The 22531-nt window shown below is 40.2% G+C and overlaps 2 protein-coding genes across 3 annotated transcripts in view; both read left to right on the forward strand.

Moving 5' to 3' along the window:
* Positions 1 to 3120, forward strand: part of LOC118418512 — a 10525-nt gene extending 7405 nt beyond the window's left edge. The window contains exon 5 of one of the 2 annotated variants that reach the window (XM_035824479.1): positions 368 to 3120. In XM_035824479.1, the coding sequence (XP_035680372.1) occupies positions 368 to 619 (252 nt within the window). In that variant the 3' untranslated portion in view covers positions 620 to 3120. The remainder of the gene's footprint in view (positions 1 to 367) is intronic. The other variant, XM_035824480.1, reaches the window with a different exon arrangement.
* An 880-nt stretch (positions 3121 to 4000) lies between these two features.
* LOC118418453 (importin-4-like) lies at positions 4001 to 22480 on the forward strand. The gene is made up of 31 exons (XM_035824374.1): positions 4001 to 4139; positions 5371 to 5457; positions 5953 to 6032; positions 6370 to 6411; positions 6747 to 6879; positions 7234 to 7413; positions 7638 to 7703; positions 7962 to 8063; positions 8259 to 8342; positions 8879 to 9025; positions 10220 to 10273; positions 10686 to 10795; positions 11254 to 11288; positions 11427 to 11500; positions 12089 to 12218; positions 12623 to 12736; positions 13151 to 13267; positions 15550 to 15673; positions 16150 to 16261; positions 16557 to 16651; positions 16977 to 17054; positions 17448 to 17505; positions 17823 to 17928; positions 18389 to 18582; positions 19048 to 19089; positions 19299 to 19424; positions 19955 to 20163; positions 20556 to 20691; positions 20994 to 21098; positions 21368 to 21437; positions 21914 to 22480. The coding sequence occupies exons 1-31, from the start codon at positions 4074 to 4076 to the stop codon at positions 22039 to 22041; spliced, it is 3204 nt and encodes a 1067-aa protein (XP_035680267.1). The 5' UTR covers positions 4001 to 4073; the 3' UTR covers positions 22042 to 22480.
* The last annotated feature ends 51 nt before the right edge of the window (positions 22481 to 22531 follow it).

A 22531-nucleotide genomic window follows, 5' to 3' on the forward strand; every position in this document is an offset into this window, starting at 1 on the left:
AACCTCTGCTTGGAAAGTAATATATAGTAACCTCTAGACAAGGTAAACGACATGTAGTGTAGAGAAGATTTATCCTTGTCATAGTGTCTCCTACAATTTTCCCCACGACAGCGACCAAGTTATCAATTTAGCGCTATAAGAAATAACATAAGAAAAATACTGAGATTGTTTACTTTACGAACCTTAACTCTAGGTAGGCAAGATTTTAATCTTTTTACAACGGCACACTTGTGCCACTGTACCTAATGCGTTTGTCATCTATCCCACCTACTAACACCACCCTACAGTCCAACTAGAGGTATATAGACAAACTCAACCCCGAGGTAAGTGAAATGAAAGGCCGTAAATGAGAAGATCTTGTTCCCAGGTGATGGAAGAAAGCTTCAACTCCATTGGCTGCCGAGAGCTGAGAAAGTTCAGACACTACATTTCCCCAGAGAGGCACATCTGGATGAAGCGCACGGACTCCGACACGTCCAGCTCCACCATTCGAACGGAGGAGCCGCCGGTCTGGGAGATCCAGACCCCCGAAGGAACGGAAACTGAGACCGAAGAAGACACTGGGACAGAGAACGGACAGACCACAGAGTCGTCTGATTCGGACGAGCACGAGAGCTGAGACACGAAAACGGAAATATCTGTTTAAATTTGTGAACTGCGTTCAAGCTCTTGTTTTAGATCTACTCTCAGCAGCTTCCCTTTCCCTTTGTTCGTGTTGAAGTTCATGCAAGTTTATTGTTGGCTTTATTCAATGATGAGATTTGTAGTACATCAAGCTTTTATAAAGCTTGTTTTAATATTTCTAGAGGGATCAAATGGGCGGAAAGTTCTTGTTACATTCTGAATGTCATTGTATATACGTTGTGTGAATCTTGAAACTTGTGCCAAATCTTAACTCTCCGCCCATTTCATTCTATTTTTGTACGGGTAACGTCATGTCATGTTTATACGTCTTCCTCTTTTCTGAAACATCCACAAAACTAGGCAACTATGGGAAGAAACCATCTTCGTAATTACCCTGCTTACATGTACAACTGTTAACCACCAAACGTTATGTCTATATTTATAAACATCTCACTTTATTATTGTCGGTTAAAGAAACTGTCTGTTTCTCTTAAGACCGATTACTAGACTTTAAACAACCATTTGTGAAAGGAATATCCCCAGTGGAGGGTGACCTGTCGGTGTCCGAATGACCTCTCTGTCTGCACCTGCACGGTTGTGTGGGAAACAGGGCCGTGCTGATAGGTCAATTCGTCATGGCAGGTTAGCCATGTCAGCACCCCCTCCCTCCAGGGAAGGCTCACAGATTAACCTGCCCCGGGGAGGGAGATATAAACCCTTTGGACTGACAACTTTGTCAAGAGGGGTCAGTGTGGTAGCTTGTGGACATGTGAGAAGACTGGTCAAGTGTGTGAACAGACCTGATTCACTCGTCTTTTGCCCGCCAAAAAACTCGACTCCAAACCACGGGACATCGCCACTGAAAACACTACTTGTGTTTTGGACTTGCAATTTGTGACAACTCGTTCTAATGCAAACATGACGATTAACAGCAAAATTGTTCTAAAGACTAAGGGGGCTTAGGTTGATTTTACCACAATCAATTGATCATCAACATATAGACATCTTATCCCCTGACTGTTGCTGTTATCAATCGAAAGGTCACCACAACCCTCAAGTTCAACACGCAGACACACAAGAAAACAGTAGTACCATCAAGTTGTACTACAAGACTAGTTATTGTACTCTGTCACTCTTGCTATTCGTTCCTCAGGTTATTTCACATGACGGGATAGAGTCTATTGGCTGTGTGGTGATGCAAAAGTTTCGTCATTTCATAACGCCAGACCTTCACATCTGGCTGGGGCCCGTACGGCGCAGTGCACAGTCGCCGGGCAGAGGGGCGACCGCGACCCGAGGATTACGTGAGGAGACTCCGGTGGCGGGCCCTTCTACGAGCTATGGATAAGGGAACAAACTGGAAACATTCCATTTTTACACTATAGCATAAAATGTACTTTTTACAGCTATTTTAGATATCCGAAGTCTTTTGATATCTTCGAAACCAATGTACTACTTCAGATAAGGTCTTACTAGCGACCAGTAGCAGCAAACCTTTTGTGGAAAATCACGTTCCAGGGACCACTATCTCGAACGCTAGATCGCTAAGATAACCATGTAATGTTATAATTGTACGTCTACTGTATGATTTGTGCTGTGTGGGTGTCAATCAATGATCCAAACATCCGGAAAACAGGATATAGCTTACCACCTGCAAATGTAATGTTTGCTCCAGATAAAGCATCAATTTGAGCAAGTGATTGAAAACCTACTCCCAATTCAATATTTCTTCCGGAGGGACATCTTGATAAAACACGAACATTTGTGTGGTATGGAAACAGTTAAACAAAAGGGCCTCAGTATTTCTGCACGATGCTATGAAGTGGCCGGAGAAGCTATGTCCGGTTTTCTTCGGTAGGTTGTGTTTGTATGTAACAAGTTGTGAAGTAAACGTAATTGAGTCTTGTGTCAGTGTAGTGTATGATGACACTGTGCGTCTTTTACGGTTATTACGAAGAAAATACAAACTGAAGTTAACAGCAAAATGCCAAGCTTGTGCTCACCGTATCACGTATATCGAATGATCGGTAACATTTTCAATCCAAATATTTGCAGATTTTATAAGTAAGCGCCCAGAATGATCGAAGGTGTCTGACCAATGACCACTATATGTCGATAAGTATGCTTGTATGTATGGCATGTGATTTTGCATAGTTTACAAAACTAGTTGTAGTAAGCCAGTATTTTAATGTATTTTGACACTGCTGCAGGCGGCAGAACGTTGTAGAAGCAGAAGTTTGTTGAAGGTTACCATGTAGTCCAGACGCCTCGAAATCTTGTTCTATTGTTCACTAGAACTTTTATCAATTGTTAGTAGTGTTAGTACTTTAGTGTGTATTTTTGTGCTAAGAAAAGCGTGTGTTTTGATCCGATTTGGTCTTGATTTTCTCGTGCATGTCTGTTTGTAAGTTTTATTGCAAGAAAACGTTATGTAGGTCAACTCATGTTAAGATTATTTGATTGGAAAATAAAATTGTGTTACGAAAAGTTAGCCAACAGCCTGTGCAACTGTGTTTATTTCAACAAACCTTCTAAATAATCCAAATAACGGTTCTGGTATTTTACAACTAATAAAACACAAAATTTGCAAGGTTAGAACACGCCGAATCTCACGTTTCCCGCCTAATGAGAATTGTCATGCAGAAATTTAATTTTTGTCTGCGTAGAAAAAATGGCAAAGACTGGGCTAGAAATATATGATATTACATCTATACTAACCAACGTTTGGATGTAACGTTACCTTTCAGTTCACTTTATTGTCGATATTATGACTTAGGTCTCCACCTGCCTAGAACTTTCACCTGTTCAAAAACGCACATCAATTGAGATACGTTCACCAGACTGATGGAATATGATGTGTTTTACACCGAACGAAGGATTAACTGAAGTTTTCAACTTTCAACTAGTACAAATGCGGGAGGCCCATATGATACAATAGCTTCCAAAATTACAGGTTTTCGTGAATAGAGCAGAGTAGAGTAGACTATTAGTGCAGAGTAGATCCGGCAGTGCGGACCTCTCACCATGAACACATGTAACATGATTTATTGCAGATGATTTACGGCAGTGCGAAGTGGTATTTAGATTCAGCTGACGGCCGCTTGCAGCACACACCCGCCAGACTGTACGTGCCATGTCAAATGGATAGAAAGATAGGCATCTCTGGAACTATAGCCAGGCATTTAGTATGCTTTGTATGGGCGTATGCACCTGTCATCTGCACCTCGATAGCATCCAAACAATAGCCCCTAAATCATTAAATCTGTCCCATTTTGATAGTATGTCAACGTATCAAGTACAACAATATTGAGGGATGACAACACAGTCGTTTATATGAGTGTTAATTGGCCAAAATGCGTTAGGAAAAGCACGTGGTGATTCCATATGTTTTGTTGCCATCACTTCCGGGTTCCTGAAAAGGTCGGAGGTCGACTTGCACATGTCCGAAAATGGCGCAATCTCTGGAGACGATCTTGGAGAACTTGCTGGTCCCAGACAACGCTGTCATACAGCAGGTAGGTGTGTTAGGTGTGCACAACTCGTCATCGTGCAGTACCTCACACTGTGTGTTAACGATAAAGTCAGATCTATGGGACTTCCCTCCGAAAGTTGCTTGAGTTGTGTGGGGATGGGGAGGGGCGGAGTGAAGGAATGTCGCCGTGTTGGAACATTTTCCCGCCCCAGGCAGCTATGAACTTGACCCATGGCCTGGCTGGCGTGATCGAGACTTATTGATCTTCAATACATACATGTCTCAATTTTCAACATCTCAATGTTGTCCACAAAAGTATAAGATGTTCACCAATTCGAATTGGTGAAAAAATCTGGGGCCCGGATAACAACATTCCCTTGGGCATTTGAGTACTTTAGCTCTAGATCTAAGTAAAAAAAAAAGCCTAACTTCCTCCACAGTTGTCATGCCTATTGTACCTTAGAACAAGGAGGTTATATAACCTCCTTGCTTAGAACTAGAGCAATGACTTCCCAATGTAAAGTTAACGTTACTCATCTGTAATACAGATACACATCTGCACTTCTTGAATGAATTACATCCTCAGATTCCCTAGTGAGTTGATTGTCTTTGATATCACTATGTGGGCGTGTCTATGGTCCTATGGACTGATGACTCAATGACACACATTGCATGGTAAATTAACCCCCTGCCTCTCTAGACATATTTATAAACACAAATTTGTAACCTTAGTCATCTTGAATTATGTACTGGGGTAGTAATTATTATGTAAGTTATATGAGGTATGATGATTCACAGCTACATCATATAGAAATGATAATCTAGAATTATGTTGTACCTGGGACACCATAACATTTGATGCAGGTGTTTGATGCAGGTGATACCCTGCCACATCACATCAGTTCTACTTCTATCACACAAGTTTCCTTAGAATAAAAAACGTACTCCATACGCTTGAGTGCGGTGTAGTCGGAAATTTGCATATTGGATTTTGACTTCGAAATTGCTGTAGTTTGAAGACAACAAATTTTCTGAGGCATTTCGCATTGAAACGTGTGTTTTCTCGGGAGGGTATGACACAATTTCACAAATGGATAACGACATGTTCAGCCTTCGACCGTCAGGCGATCCTATCGGCAGTCTGACTGTTGCCTTGGGTGATACGGAATACACTGTGTTGTATTCTATTTTGTATGTACACTGATCCAATGTGTGACACAGTCCTCAGATCCAACAGATCATACATACCCACTGTGCCATGTTGTAACTCCCAGGCCACCACCCAGCTGCAGGAAGCCTACAAGGACCCTGCCATCGTCCCCGCCCTGTGTGGGGTACTCGGGGCCTCACAGAACCCACAGGTAAACACAGAGCTGAGATGAACTGGACAAACAATTGTCTTTTGGTTTTTATGTTATGTTTTGGGGGTATAGTTTTGTATCTGCCATGCCTTTTCTTTGTTGATGTCTTTTATTTTTGGCCATGGATAAAGAAAGATTGCAAAAAAGTAAAGAAATTGGTTACCTGTGCAACGACACAATACAATTGTATTTTTTTTGTACATAAAAGAATATGGCCCCAATATTGTAAATGTGTTTTACCGTCGTAGTGAGAGAGAAAGGGACGTTTTTGTGATGTTTGAAGTTCACGACTGAAGGCATTCTGTAATACAGTAGAAGTACAAAACACAAATTACACTATGTTGTGATCTCATGATAAAAGGCCTCAAAATATCTACTTCTGATTCAGATGATTTCACTGATCAGCTACATTCTATTTAAAATCTGATCAGTGAGAAAATTACCAGAAAAGGTATCCTGGACTAAACTTGGGAGATTTGATTTTGTTTACCTCAGGTTCGTCAGTATGCAGCTGTGCTACTGAGGAGGAAGATTGCCAAGCAATGGAAGAAGTTTGATCAGGAAACTCAGGCCAGGTAAACATGTCTCCTCAAAATAACCAAGTAGTATGTAGTACTACATTTTGTTACTGCATGTGTGGAGTAATTCAATATAGAGACGATTTGATTTACTGTCATGTTTAGTGTTAGAAAGGAAGATTTGTTGTATTTCATTCCTTGTTTTATTTCCTTTAAAGGTCTTTAATATATTAATGTTGGTGTATCACCATTATATCTGCTGATCTGGGAATATTTCTTGTTAATGTATAGCCTAATGTACTTTTGATGAGTCAGAGATGTAGACTTAATCGAAATAGTGTCACTTTGTATCATGACTCAGGATGATTTTAAGCCATTTATTATTTCTTCGCAGCCTGAAAGCTACACTTCTGCAGGTTTTGGTACAGGAGCCAGAGTGAGTCATTATTTGTTATCTATCCTGTTTCCTTCTCATTGTCACAAATGTACCTTTCAAATGACAGTAAATGTATTGAAAATGCGTTTAAGTTCGTGTGGATTTAAATTCACGGTAGCGGGAAAATGGAGTGTTCGCTGTGTAGCACCATCCCGTGAATTTATTGTATTGTCTTGGAACACCAGGCGCCTCTACGAACCGCCAGTCCGAAACCGCTTACTGTCACTACAGTGGTTGTTCACCCTTTGCTTGAAGGTTTGATGGTACAGTCCATAAATGTAACTAATTCCAGCTCCCTGTTCATGAGAACTGATATCATTACCCCTGTTCTGTAGGCGGACAGTGCGACATGCGGCAGCTCAGATAGTTGGAGCCGTGGCCAGGCATGAACTGCAGGAAGGCAAGTGGCCAGAACTGCTGCAGTTTATACAGGACCTCATCAGGGATAATGAGCCTAGCAAGAGAGAGGTGAGGATGATTCATAAAACCAGCCTAGATAAATTGCTGTTGGCTTCCCGCATTGGAATTGTAACACTATTAATAGTAAGTATATACCATACCACAGGTAGTGTTTGGATTTGAAATGAACCTTGTGAAATTGTATTGCAAGATATAATACATAGACACTACAGTGCTGGTATACCTAAAAATTATATCAGTAAAACGAAAGTGTACACTAGATGAAGAAGAACTATAATGGGAGTCATTTTATTTGTACCATAGTAACAATATCTTAATTTTCTTGGAGACAATTGCTGTGCCTATCACTGCTCTGTTTTACAGTTCCACAGAATGTACAGGATTGTTCTACTACATTTTCAGATGGGGATGTTTGTCCTGAGCACAGTTTGTGACACATCAGCACAAGGACTGCAGCCCCACTTTGCCTCCCTGTTTGCTCTGTTTAACACAACATTGGAAGATGTGGACAACCGTGCAGTACCGTTTTACACCATACAAGCCATGACATCCCTGGTGGAGTACTGTGGTACTGAGGAGGCTGTGAGTATACACATGAAGTGGTAGTAGATTGCCTGTGCAACAATGCCCTCTAGAATGGCAGAAGCAGTGTGTATATGTAATATTAATACATTTTGTGTTAGACTATAATGCTATGGTTATTCTATTCTGAGAAAACTGATATACAAATCAACATGTTACACCAGATACTATGAGTTTGCATTCTGTTTTTAGATATGTTCTCAGAACAACCTTTTGCTTTGCAGGGAACATTCCAGAAGCTGATTCCCAAGGTGTTGGCAGTGATACGACACCTCCTCCTGCAGGATGAGGTATCATGTCTTACTTCTTACCGCAGTTCCTTCTGTAAACTCTGTATTTCTGAAATGAACTGAAGTATCTTAAATTGTGTCCATGGCTTTAGCATAAGTTGTCTCCATGTCTTGAGCAAGATTCTATCCATTGCAAAAATTTTTGGTTATGAATTTTTGATCTTAATGGGATGTACATCTTGACTGGCAGGTAAACTTCAATGAGGAATCAGCAGTCCACAGGTAATGATAACAATACCTTTGTTTTGTTTCTGGCAGGACCAAGCATGCGAAGCCCTGGAAATATTTGATGAACTGGTAGAATGTGAGGTTACGATTGTGGTGCCACATCTGAAGGATATCATGCAGTTTTGTCTTGAGGTACATGAATATAACAGTTATGATGAAGTATTAGAGCCTAGAATATGTAATAAATGACTTTCTTATGAATTATCATTTTATGACTGCATTTTAAAACATTTTTTTAGATATTTAGCAATATGTAAGTTTTAGAAGTATAGTAGATGCAAAGGATTGAAATGGAATATGACTCATTATAGATAATCCCGTTTGCAGGTGTCAAGTAATGCTGAGCTGGGTGACAACATCAGGGTGAAGGCACTGTCCTTCGTCAGCTGGCTCACGAGGCTCAAGAAAAAGGTACCAAACTGGTCTCCATAGTAACAGTTTTAGAATCAGGACAAAACTCACAATAATAACTGAAAGCCAACAGTTCTACACTATACTGCTAAGCTGTTCACAGACATTCTGTGCTGTCAGCTCTAGAACTAACTAGAAAAAGGAAAAGCTGTACAAATGCTAGAAAGGCAACATTTTCTCGCAAATGCAGAATGCTTTTTCCGTTTTAGTATTGTGTGTGAATAAAAAAAATACATCTGCTTGATGTTTTTACCAGGTCCTTAACATACTTATACTATACTATTAGGCTCACCTACAGTATTATGTGCAAGTAAACAAAAATGCTCATATTTCCAATAACAGCTAATATCTAATCTAAGCTCTGATTGGATACAGGCAGAAGAAGAAGAAAGAAAGTAACAAAACGCACCAGCAAAAAACAGTATATTTTGCCCTACTAATAATTGTCTCCTGCATCCAGCTTGTCCTTTCCTTTGTTACATTCTTCATAGTTATGGATAGTGGGATCACAGTGTTTTTCTCCCCTCTATGACCAGTCCATCCTGAAGCACAAGCTGGTGGAACCGGTGCTGAGTGTGGTGTTCCCCATCATGTGCACACCTGCTGCAGAGGGGGAGGACGACCCAGACGACACCTTCATCGACGAGTTAGAGGCCAGCACACCATCGTCATTTGCATCACAGGTGATGTCACAGATAATTCACCAGCTCTTCTTTGTACATTCTATACACAGTAGCTTTATTATGTAATGCCTCTCTATACTGTTGATTATAGTTGCCCTTAACCCTAGTCCTGCTGAGAATTTTTTTTTGCCAATTTAACTCACTTAAGCTGGTTTATTGATCAGATCATTAAAACTTGACCTATTCTGTGCTGCTGCTGCAGATTTACCTCCCCAATCGATGCGGTTTCCTGAGGTATGCCAAACCCATAAAGATACTGGACCCACATAAAGGCATTATATACAAAATGTACGTGCAACCTGTACACATAGAGGCTCAGCAGGACAAGGCTGTTCAGGGCTCGAAATACTGGGTGCATGTGCACCCAGGTGCACCCAAAATTGGAGCTGTGCACCCAATTATTTTCTGTGGGTGCACAGGGTGCACCCAAATATTTTCTTACGTCTATGTATGTAAAGATATCAAAGTATACTAAGTAATACTATACATCATATTCTTGACATCTAAGTGTTAGAAAGGTAAAAAAAGTCTGTCATGGTACTTGTTTAAGAATTTGATAGCTTGTAACAAAGTTTTATTATTAGGTTATTAGTTAAATATAAGTGGTGCACCCAAAAATTTTTTGGTGCACCCAAATTTTTAAGCTGGGTGCACCAGTGCACCTAATACCCAAAATGAATTTCGAGCCCTGCTGTTTAATCAAGTTGTGATGAATAGACTTGTTACTTGTTTGGCATGAAGTCAAACCACTCTCATGTAAGATGTACACATACATGTATATAGTTGTTCTGCATAGCCTAGTGTTGGTGTGTTAAAGGCAACCTAAGCAATATCACATTGTTAAAAGTGGAAATATTCTGAATAAGGCAGTCTGTATAATATTGACATCTGATGCACTATTTTAGCACATTTACATCATTATTTCATAAATTGATCCGTTAAAAACAGCGCGGGAATGAGTTGCACAAGGATTCCAGATCAAGTCCTTATTTTTGGGGGGTACAATAATAAGGAATATCCTCGTGCAACTTGTCTCTGGGTTGTTTTTAACCGCTCAGAGTATCAAATTATGATGTAAATGTAAGAATACAGTGCAGTAGATGTCAATATCATGCAGATTGCCTTATTCAGAATATTTCCACTTTGACGCTGTAATATTGCTTAGGTTGCCTTTAACTGTTATCTATTCTGCAGGTCATCGATGTCATGGCACTCAATCTTCCTCCTGAGAAGCTCATCACTCCACTGGTACCCTTTCATTTCCCTCCTATAGATAAATTCAATTACATTCTAGGAGAAGATGTATCTTATTGTATACGCTAGATAGGTAAATGCATCAAAGACTGCTTAGACCTTAGAACAGTATTGTAAATGATAGGTTAAATTCAACATGCTGATTTATTCATATATTGCTACTGGTACTCAGGGTTATTGACCTGTATCCACTTGCTTGTATGTATACTAGTAGAAGACCTTATGAAAGTCCCTGTACTTTTGATGTCTCAATAAAGATTGCTGTTGTATTAGGACATTAGATTGTTAATAAAAAGTCTACATGGAATCATGAAATATTGAAAAAAGGTCTAAATGATTTGAGAGACTTTCCAGACATGCATTTCATTGTAAAAGTAATAAGACAGGCTGTATTTTCTTTTCCCAGATGCAGCTGGTGGGCCCAGCCCTGGAGAGTGAGAACCCGTACCAGAGGAAGGCTGGACTCATCTCTATGGCAGTTATAGCAGAGGGCTGCTCAGATCACATCCAGAAGAAGTAAGAATTTAGATACAGGGCAAATCTCAAATGACTGAAGCAAAGAAATTTTCATTTAACAGGGCTCGAAATACCACCTGCATATGCAGGTTAGTGCAGGTAAAAATGGAGCTGTGCAGGTATTTCTGGTGTCTACCTGCACTTAACCTGCACTGGTCCATGTACTGGGTTGTATACATAAATGTCCCAGGTGCATGTGGACTGTTCTTAACTGCATTGACTGTTACCACCTATAAAGTATAAAAGAAAAAAATAGCAATGGTTCTTGAACAATAGTATGATCCATACTTCCAAAATTCAGAGTGGTGCAGGTAAAATGGTGCAGGTAATTTTCAATGTTACCTGCACCAGTGCAGGTATGCAGAAAAAAGTATTTCAATGCCCTGATTTATTAACATGATAATGATATGAGCTTGAAGATTTATACATATATTTGCATTCCATTGTATTTGTTTCAGGTGTCTAGAACCCTTTCTTCAAGTCACCTGCAAAAGTAAGTGTGTGCTTTTGTGGTTGAAGACATGCAAAACTCTTGATGTTTTCAATAGTCTACAGTTGTTTTGAGGTTATCTACATGTTACTCAATAGAAATCTGTTGGTGATCCAGTGCTTGACTTCTGTGCTGTTACAGATATCTCTGATCCAAACCCCATCATCAGGAACGCTGCCCTGTTCACCATGGGCCAGTTCTCAGAACACCTACAGGTACATTTGTATGTTGGGGCTTATTCTTTTGTTACCTGTAAAGCAGTCATAGAAGCTTGCAATATAGATGAAACTACACCTTGGAAGGTGCTGATAGGTTGTTACTGGCAGGAGACAAACATTAGGTATAAATTTCAATATATTTAGTTTGTATAGTGTAACATCACTGGTAGTGTGAAGGAGTAACCTGGGGTTGATTAATCAAAGACTTGAAATGGGAGAGATGTTTTGTGAAAATTTATTTGAAAAAGACCAGAAGAATGCCATGTGAGTTTCTGTCATGCTGAATGTATTATTTGAAAAGTAGCATCAGTATCATAATTCCATTGGGTATCCTAAAACCAGCACATAAATATAAAATGTCATTATCAAGGCCTTCTCAAGAATGTCCTTAACACCTCCATGTCTGAAGTGTGCATACCTGAAGGATTCATCAGTAGATCTCTTTGACTTTCCCTTTCTTTCATGTGGCAGTCCAAGAGTACCTGGCAAAATTATCAGACTTACTGGTAGTGTTACAATGTATGTTGTTAAGTGAACACTGAGGTTGTGGAGAAGAAAGCAAGAAATCTGTTGGATTTTTTACAGCCTGGAATCACAAAGTACCATGGAGACATTGTTCCTCTCCTGATCAACCACCTGATGCAGGGAGAACACAGCAGTAAGGAAGGCATCACAAAAACGTACTACGCACTGGAGGAGTTTGTGGAAAATCTAGGTGGGTGCTCTTCTTTTCACCATCAAGCGGCCGCCTGAAAGTTCTGTTGGTAATTTGCTCAGGATTTTACATTACTTAATTCTGTTCACTGACTGAGGAATTACAGAAAATATAGAAAAAATGAAGATATGGAAAAAAATCTAGGAAGTAGCATCTTACTCTTGATCTTCTGTCTTCTGCCATGCTTCCTCCAACTACAAAATAATGTACTTGCAGAAGCATAATGCTTCATATCAATCAAGGATGAAAAAAGGAAAAAAACTATTTTCCAATGTTTGTGTCTTTACTTAACATTTTATTTTGACATGTCATGATATTTCCTGATGACATGTACATGTAGATGACCCAAGTTAAAGGAATACTTCATCCCAATGACAGTACCACCCTGTATGTTGTCCATGTAGGTAAGGATATCCTGCCATACCTGCCTGCACTCATGGAGAGTCTTCTGTCAGCTCTGACCACCAGCCAGGCTGTGCACATCAAGGAGCTGGCCATCAGTGCTATTGGGGCCATAGGTAGGAGTCAAACTGAGTAAAACTCCCCATAGAAATACTTCTGTAAAACAGTTAGATGTATTTTCAGCAGAGGTTGGGGTCTAGCTCAATCATTCAGCCTTGGCCAGACTTCTGTCACAGACTTCTGTCACAGAGCAGTTGTAGACAGACATGATAGATAGTGAATTGTCACACCAAGACAAGGTAGTATTGACTTGGCTTGACATGGAATGAAAAATACTGATTTTTGGCGATGCCTCAGAGGCTAGGTGGTATTGACTTGGTTCGACAAAAATAGTCTTAGACTAATGATTTTTACATCTGTGTACATATTTTCATTCTACAATCTATAGTGTATTGTTACTACTAGTACTCAGTCTGTTGAAATTTGAGAAACGGGAACTGTAATTTTCTGTTTGTTTTGCACACTTCTAGCCAATGCAGCAGGTGAGGCCATGGTGCCGTACTTCCAGCAGGTGATGGAGCAGCTGAAGCCGTACATCGTCCAGGTGCTGCCTGAGAGCCACCAGGTGCTGCAGGTGCAGGCACTGGGTCAGTCATCTGAACTCTGCTCTATATCTTAATCTTGTTCCTATTCATAAGACAAAGTGGAATTCACTCAATAAATGTTAAACATTAGGTGCAATGAAACGATGTTAAACATTAGGACGCGGTAAGTGATATAGGCACAACAATTGTAGGGGCGTCCTGGGGCATCCACCTTCAATGGTACAGAGGTTTAAAGAATTTTAAGTTAAAAAGGTGCATTCTACTCTCATGTCCCTAATAAACATACCTTCCGGAATAAACATACCCCCCGGACAAATCGTCAATATCTAATAAACGTACCCTCCGGAATAAACATACCCCCCGGAAAATTACCAAATTGACATGTATTAACTGTGAACATGCTACTTCTGTCCAAAGAAAAGGAGATGATAAGCAGGTAGGTCTTTTTATTCATTTATGCCTAAGAACCACATCAGTTAGTTCTATAAATGATGAGCTGAAGAACTATAGATATCTTGTTCGAATCATGATGTTTTCTCAATTTTTTTAATAAAAGGTAAGTTGAAATTCGCAGTGAAACCTGCCTTAGGGTCACCTGAGTATAGGGGCCACGTAACTGGCCATGCGGTCAGTTTTCGTTGGTCCCTTGGATTTTTCCCGTTGACCTAAGCATTAAGAAATTAGTCTATAGTGGTCATCTGTCGAATGCGGTCGCGGCCAGACGATTTTCAGTCCGGCCGCTATGCCAACACTGCCGTCACGGACGCGTGGCCGGCCGCGGTACGCTGCGCTAAATATAATAATCCACGAGGGGATCACGTTTTTTTTTTTTTTTCTGTACTACATCAGCAAGATGTCGGTTCAACTTGGACTCTTTATGAAGGAGACATTGAATAAAGAAAACATTATACAAAATTATGTGATTTTATGCGAAGTGTTGTTGAATTCACGTGGCGTTTTTTTCTCATCTCAGACTCTTTGCACTTCTACCCTTCTCTACATCGTCATTTCTGTGCAGACTGGAAGGCTATATGGGCAGATTTTACAAATAGACCGTCCGTTCATGTATCTGATGTTTTAGGTTCTTGAAATGCATGTAAAGCTGTACCAATTTTCGTATTCCGCGGGCCAAAAATGGAAATCTCCGTCTTTCGGTTTTTCTCCAACATGGCGTCGCTGCAGCTGTAAACAAGGTCACTAGGGGTCAGTGGACGACTCCACTTTTACCAAGGTAAAATATCGCAACAAGATTTCTGATGTATAGCATAAAATACAGTGATTACGGTATAAAACGATGAAAATCTATTAACTAAAAGTTAGATATGTGAAAAGTAGACTAAGGTTGATTTTTGTCAAAGAAATAAGCCTACGTTAAGAAAGTTTTATTTCGACGTGACCATCTCGGCATAATGGCACATGCATCTACAAAGGAAAGTTGTGGCGGTTTGATGCTTAGAAATGATTATGAACTTGCTGTTTTTACCGACGATTTCCTGTCGTTTGGGAGAATTTGCGGCGTCAAAACTCATATCACAAGGGAAACGAAGTTATAGTTGTTATTTTTACGTCCAGTATTTATTATGTGAACGAATCACTCTTCCGCCGAAAGCGCATGGAACCACAAGACCGGCGGGAAATTCCTCGTGCAAGGTGCTGGTTTACGATGTAAACAGAGACTGTAAACTACTACTAAATTAAAACTAAAAGTTATTTATGTAAAAATTGTATTTCAAAACGTCAGTGTGGTGTTTTATTTTCCCCCAAGAACAACATAATACTTCGTAGCGTCATAGCGAGATCGACCGAAATCACCGAAAGAGTACCGCGTACGCGTACACGCTCATGGAAATCCGCGCCGTTTCGCCCGAAAAATAGAGAATTTTGAGCAAAAATACCGCGGAAATATGGGCAGAAAACTCCAAAAATTCAATTCTTTGAGGGTCCTGGCTAAGCAAAGCCCCAATTTTCAGAAAAAAAATAAACGTACCGTCCAAAATAAGAACGTACCGGGTGGATTGTGAGGCTGAAAAAAATAAACGTCCCGGTACGTTTATTAGGGACATGAGAGTAAGGTATCCCGAGGGCTAAAATTACTACTGTCAGAGACCTAGTGGCATCCCTGGTCAGTCAGAATTTCATGCTTGTCAGAGGGTCTGCTCCTCAATGTAAGGGCGTCTAGTGTGTCCAATTTCTTGTTATTTAAAAAGAAAGTATGTCCAGATGATGCATGCCTGGCTGGCTAAAAGCCTGTTTCAGTACAAAGACGGTTACACTTAGCACACTGATAATCACCTAATGATATATGTGCTGTTTTTTCCCCGCAGACACATTGGGCATGTTTGCCAGGACTATTGGTGAGCAGCACTTCCTGCCCATGGCGGAGGAGTGTATACAGCTGGGCCTCAAGTTGGTGGAGGAGGTTGATGACCCTGACCTCAGAAGATGCAGGTGATGATGATAGAGTTGAAACTGTTACATTTGAGTTGGGGAAAGAAAGGAAAATACCAACACTATTCCTTTTGAAAGAGCACCAAAGTCTTCTTTCAAAGATGAAATGTCTGTTTGTCAGCGATAGCTTTTGGAATGTTTTAACTTTCAGCCTGTTTAGGTAGCCAATTTGCAATAAATTTGTATTGGTTATGGGGCAAGGCAGCAGGGAGAAGGTAAAATTGTTTGAGCTAAACTTGCATTGTGTTGTTAGTAACTAGTAACCTTAACCAACAGAATAAAACAGGAACAATTTAAAGGAAACCAAAAGTAAAGTAAACTTTTATATAGCCATCAAAGAGGAGGCCGAACTACTATACAAAAGTATATCATTGCTGTTTAAGTATGGTAAGGTTGGTCACCTGTTTACTGATGATACCAGAGAATTGATAATGTTATATTATGTGTGTAACAATAAGGATATTTCTCTTTAATAGCTATGGACTGTTTGCATCTGTATCCACTGTCCTGAAGGCCAACATGGCCCCCTACCTCCCCAACATCACCAAACACATGCTGGGCTCACTCAGGTCTACAGAGGGGATCATTGTGAGTATTAAACATAGCTTGAAACAAAACTATAGATATATTTTGTATATTGGAAAATGTGTAACATGTAATAGATGTTTCAAAGTGGTCAAAAGCAGATGCACAACACATTCTTATGTCATTACAAAATCATTCTTGGTATTATTATTTCTGGCGGAAATTTAAAGTTGACCTTTTAAGTAGTTGCCATGTTGAAAGGAAATGCAGATACTCAACGCATTCACACAAGCAGGAGAAATGACGAGCAAAGTTAAAGCATATTTTTTCTATTCATCTTATCCTGTACTTTCCACAGATCCACCACAGCGATGAGACCAACGGTGTGCTGAACTTTGTGGAGGAGGATCTGACAGAGGAGAGTGAAGACGAAGACGATGATGATGTGGAGGGGTGAGTAGTCAATTTTACCGCTGCTTAACAAGGTTTTTCCTAGACTTTGTCAGCCCCATTGGTGAGGTTTGTAATTGGCTTCAGATCGGCAGTGCAAAGCTCAAAAGGATGGTCAATTCACTGTCCGGTTTATCGGCTATTGTTCCCGTCAAGCGAGGGTTAGATGGTCTCGAGCTTGCACGTTAATGTAGAGGCTTGATGGCAGCTTGCTAGCTGCCTCTGTTTTTAAGGGTTGGCCCTGTGTAGTTTGAGTGGATAAAGATCCCCCCTTGTATAGCTAAATATGGAAAACCCCGCTCATCCTGTCTGTTTGTGACCCGAGCAGGTACAGTGTGGAGAACTCCTACCTGGAGGAGAAGGAGGACACCTGCAACTCGTTTGGGGAAATCGCTGCAAACTCTGGGTACGACAGTCCAACTGTTACCTTTTACAGCTTTTTGTATAGCAGTCCTTTCATTATTTATTTATTTATCAAGATTTTCCAAAGTGCAATGGAAGGTATGGTGGAACAGGTGTCAGAAGATTTCTTTATCTGTAATAATTTTTTAATTTTCAACAAAAGGGTGTTGTAAAAGAAAATAGACACGAGATAAATTTCAGCAACCTTTTTTCGTACCAGGCCTTTCTGACAAATATTTCAATATTAAGCTTTGCTAAGTAAAAATGATATCCATATATCCCTCTGAGGGCATTGGCAACCTTATAGTTTCATACCAAAATACAGGAAGCTTGGCAGTTGTTATTCAGTAAGAGTTCAGACATTGGCTTGCTATTTGAACAAAACTGTCCTCTTCAGGTCAGCATTCCTGCCTTACCTGGAGGAGTGCTTCAATGAAATCTTCAAATTGATAGAGGTAAGTAGGAACTCACTTGCTGGTATAAGTTATAACTGCTATATTTTACACATTCTATTATAATATAGGTAAAAAAATTGGGAGTTCAAGATATGGCTTAAAAAGATAAATTAGATTTGAGTGCTGTTGATTTTTCAACACATAAGGGTGTTTGGATGTATTTACCTGATTGCTTACAGATGTACATATATTTTCCATCTCGTGCTAGATAAGGTTAATGTCTGGTTGTGAAACATCCTGAAGCTATTTTCCATTAATGTGACAGAGAAACAAGACTTTACCATAGATGATAAAGTATAAATGTTTTGCTTCCTCAGTACCCAGCAGCCACCATCAGGAAGGCAGCAGTGACAGCGGTGGGACAGATGTGTGTGGCCCTCCACAAGCACTTCCAGCAGTCCAACACTGAAGACAGTACAGGGGGTAGGCAGATATGCATGTGTCTTTGTCCCCCTTTGTCTAATTGGTCACCTTCTTTGGCATGGTAGCTTGACACACACTGTCTTGAAAGTGTCTTATGATAAGTTTTTGCACTTTTACAGAAGTTTTCATCATGACATAGCTTATGTGACATGTATGTTGTAGTGCTTTTCAATTTATGGTCTCACTGAATAGTATAATATGCCTTGAAACCTTTGATGATAGCTATCCATAAATGCTATCAGAAGTGTACAGAGTATTGAAAGGTACATTGTTCTCTAAATACTGAAAATTCACTCACCAGCATCTGTTGTTCCCTGTCTTGCAAGGGTTGGATGAAGCGATCTCCAGCCACTTCTGTCAAGGGGGTTGGCTTTTTGCTTGTTCATTTTGGGAGTATCTTCCTTGAATGTTTTGTATAACATTCTTCACATGAAAATTGCTGAAATATTTCCTTCCCTAGCGCTAGCCAAGCTGCTGTCCATGTCAGTACCACTGATGTGTCAGCTGGTCAGGGAGGACACGGACAGGACCGTTGCCATGACAACACTGGAGGTTCTGTCGGAGATGTTGAAGGAGATCAAAACTCCAGTGGTGGCAGGAGAGGGGCATCTGGACGGGATTGTCACAGCTGTCAGAGATGTGCTGCAGACAAAGGTTGGACAGATTTTATATTCTCAACACTCGGAGAACACCTACATCGAAACACCTATGTCATCTATTTATCATGCACCTACATACACTGTAAATGCAGAAACGTTCACGGTGGTTTCATGTTCATGCTTTTTGCGGTGGCCTCTTCACTGCGAACTTAAAACCACCGCAAACATCTTTCCACTTTAGTATGTGACTACAGTCTATGGCGCTACTGCGAACTTAAAACCACAGCGAACACTCTATTTTCCTGCTACCGCGAAAATAAATCCCCTCAAACGTAAATGCATTTAAGCATCCTACTTCACAGCTATTAAAAGCAGACTCTGCAACATGTACACAACCAGCATTTTTAGATCAAATTAGATGAGTTTCAGTGACTGTGCCTGGCATCTTGCATGTTCTAACTTTCTCTCCCAGCAAACCTTCCCGGTCTGTTTCTTCACACAGTTGTTTTATTTCTTACAGACAGCCTGTCAGGATGATGATGATGCGGAGGATGATCAACAGGTCAGACTACATCTTTTGAAATAGGCATAGCAGTAGTAGAAGGATTATCAATATTTTGTATATATGTATATCTATAGCATATTCAATACACTTCTTCTGTACTACTGTATAGCATATTCTAGTGTTTCCAACATGGCTTTATCATTGTTTGTACTGTCATGTGTATTTTGCTTACAGCTGATTGTATGTCATCTTTATTTCTCCAACAGGCAGAGTATGACACCATGTTGATCGAGTACTCTGGAGAAGTCATCCCTTCTTTGGCTGTTGCAATCCCAGGAGAGCAGTTTGCACCGTACTTTGCAGGATTCCTGCCTCTTCTGGCTGGACGATTTGTAAGGAGTTGAAAATTCATAGCTGTAACTTCTTTTGTTTTAAAAATGACTTTTATGTAGATCATTGTACAAACAATCATTTATGCCAAAAAGCAGTCACTCAAGCAACTTGATATTATGTTGGATTTTCCAAAATCATACCCAGTTGCTTGGGTAACTGCTTTTGGCATATCTTATATACCTGGATGTCTAATCTTCAACGACTTAATCAAATTCATGATTGGATTGATTATCAGCACCAAGGACAGCATCTATCAAATCAGGGGTAAGGGTTCCCAATGTCCAATCAGCACCAAGGGTCAGATTGGTATTGTCAAATCAGCACCAAGGATAGGTTAGGTAGATATCCAGTCAGAAGTCAGGAAACATAAAGCTGATGTCCAATCAGCACCAAGGGTAGATTTTGTAATGTGTAATAAGTATCAAAAACATGTACTCAAGTGTATGTTACACATTGCAAGTAACAAAATGGATGTAGAGTACTCTGCTTTTTGCCCTCCACTAAAAGACCTCAAATTTTCCCATTACAGAAGAGGACCAGTACTGATGCAGAGAGGTCGTTTGCTGTGGGAACTATCTCGGAAGCCATAGCCAGCATGAAGGCTGCCGTGGTGCCTTTTGTTCCACATCTCTACCCGATCATGCTCCAGGCAGTGAAGGATGAAAACGACGAGGTGCGGAGTAACGGAGTGTATGGACTAGGTGTGCTAGCCGAGCACAGTGGAGAGGCTCTCTATCAGTATCCTTTCTGTGTAGTTCAGTCTCAAGAAACAGTTACCCCTTTTCAGGGCTACAGTACGTACAAGTATGTTATAGACCAGCGTTAATTTCATCGATGCAGATAAGATGAGGCTAGATGACAGAGACTGCAGAGCTTACATGGCTTTATTCCTTCCCTTAGGTTTCCAACACATAGAATGCCAGCATGGCATTTTCTGAGAATTAAGCTCTCCCCTGGACTACATGTACACTTTTATGTAGGGGGGTTCTAATACTTAATTATAGTCTTGGTTGTTTCTTAGTGGGTTCATACCCATGTACAGCACTTGTAAAATAGAGCTATTGTGGATTTACTTGGACTGGCCACGAGACTCTATTATCTGGAGTACTTCCTTGACTGGTTTTCCCAAGACATTACCCAGTGATGTTGCAGACTCTGTCTGAGGTGTCCACCATAGCAGGTCAGCAGAGACGAGTGGTGGACAATGTGTGTGGGGCAGTAGCACGACTCATCATGGCCAACATCAGTGCTGTTCCAATGGATTCAGTATGTAATCTGTTATTTACTGACACATACCAGTCACATGTAAGATAAGATATAGCATATTTATGCTGCATTTTTTCTTTCATTGCTATCTTCTGAAAGATTGTGAGTTTTACAAATAAGTTCTCCTTGTGAAGTAGATTACACCCTTAAGGTATGTATGTTTTTTGATTGTGAACTTATATGTTTGTCATGCAATAGAGTTAAACATATGCTATCCCCTATTACAGACCACATACTTCATCACATTATATAAGTAAAAGGTGTGTTTTGAAGACCTACAATAGCAGTGTTATATTGTACAGGTGTTCCCAGTGCTGGTGGGTTACCTGCCTCTTCAGGAGGACTTTGAAGAAAACACCACAGTGTACAGGTGTGTGGTTCACCTGTACCAGGCAGGGCATCCTCAGGTAAGGACCTCAACAACTTCATTTTCATGACTGTGTCATGAAAGCTATACCAGTGTAGTAGTCTATTTTATCGGAATACATGTACAATGTTTAAAGCATACATCAGTACTATATTGCACCATATTTTTCAGCTACCAGGAAAGAATGAGAATATTTATAACATAGATGTTGTGGTAACATGTATGCTTTCTAGCAGACTGATAATTCTTAAGCTGATTTGGACCTCTGTAAAAAACAACTTTCCAGCATTTTTTGTCTTCTGTTTTCAGATCCAGCAGCTCTTGCCCCAGTTGCTGACAGCATTTGCCCAAGTCTTAGGAACTACACAAATAAATGAAGGTACTTTCTTGTGGTTCAATTGAATTTGCTGTACTTTAACATTGTTGAAAATTTGAAATTTTCTTCATTGGAGTGTTCAGCCTGACAAGTTTAAAATTGTACCTCTAAAATGTACTAGTACTGTAAATGCAGAAACTTTCGTGGTGGTTTAATGCTCGCGGTTTTCGTGGTGGCCGCTTCACCGAGAATTAAGAACCACCGCGAACATTTTTTTTCCATGGCAGTTAGAGACTACAGTGGATGGTGCTACCACGAACTTAAAACCACCGCGAAAAGTCGTTTTTGCCGCTACCGCGAAATTAAATCCCTGCGAACTTAATGTATTTACAGTATCTGAAACTTGTTCGAACACATCAATGAAAGATGACTCAGAAATAAGGATCAGGGTCTATGTAGTAAGAAGGCATTGGGTTAGATTGAAGCTATAAATGTTGAGATGGTTTCCTAAGTCATGACATTATTTCATTGACGTGTAGAAATGCAGAGCGCCCTGACTGCCATGGTGAAAGACGTACACCAAAAGTTTCCCCAGGACTTTACAGGCGTGGTGTCCTCCCTGCCACCTGAACAGGCTGAAAAACTCCAGGTGACAGCTGCCTCCTAGGGACTGCGAACTGTGGACTACTGTAGCCATTTGCCTGTGGCATTCCTCATAGTTGTTCAGCTGTTTGTCAATTTATGGATAAGTGCAGTTTGTTGTTGGCAAAGACTTTGTTGCTTTTGCAAATTGGCAAGGTTGTGTTGCAATTATACTTTGTGTGCAAGTCAGGCCAAAATATATTCTCATGAACTAGCAACAATTTCATGGCAGTTGGCTGTTATAATGTATTTTTGTATAAAAGCATAAAATGTTTGAAACAAGTGAATTGAAATTGAAATTGTATCAGGGTAAACCGGACAGGTTACAAAATCCTTGTTTTATTTAACAAAACTAGTTTTTTTAAGTTAGTTTTATGTTAGCTTAAACAATGAAGAAAGAAAGACAAACTGTGCTTCAAAATTTTGGGTGCTTGTCCCAAATATCAAAGGGAATCATACATGTATATGCCACCTCTTTTGTGGAAAATGTGCCAAACGCTGTTGTTTTTTTGGAA

The sequence above is a fragment of the Branchiostoma floridae genome, chromosome 6 (genome assembly GCF_000003815.2).
Source record: "Branchiostoma floridae strain S238N-H82 chromosome 6, Bfl_VNyyK, whole genome shotgun sequence".
In the NCBI taxonomy this organism is placed as follows: domain Eukaryota; kingdom Metazoa; phylum Chordata; class Leptocardii; order Amphioxiformes; family Branchiostomatidae; genus Branchiostoma; species Branchiostoma floridae.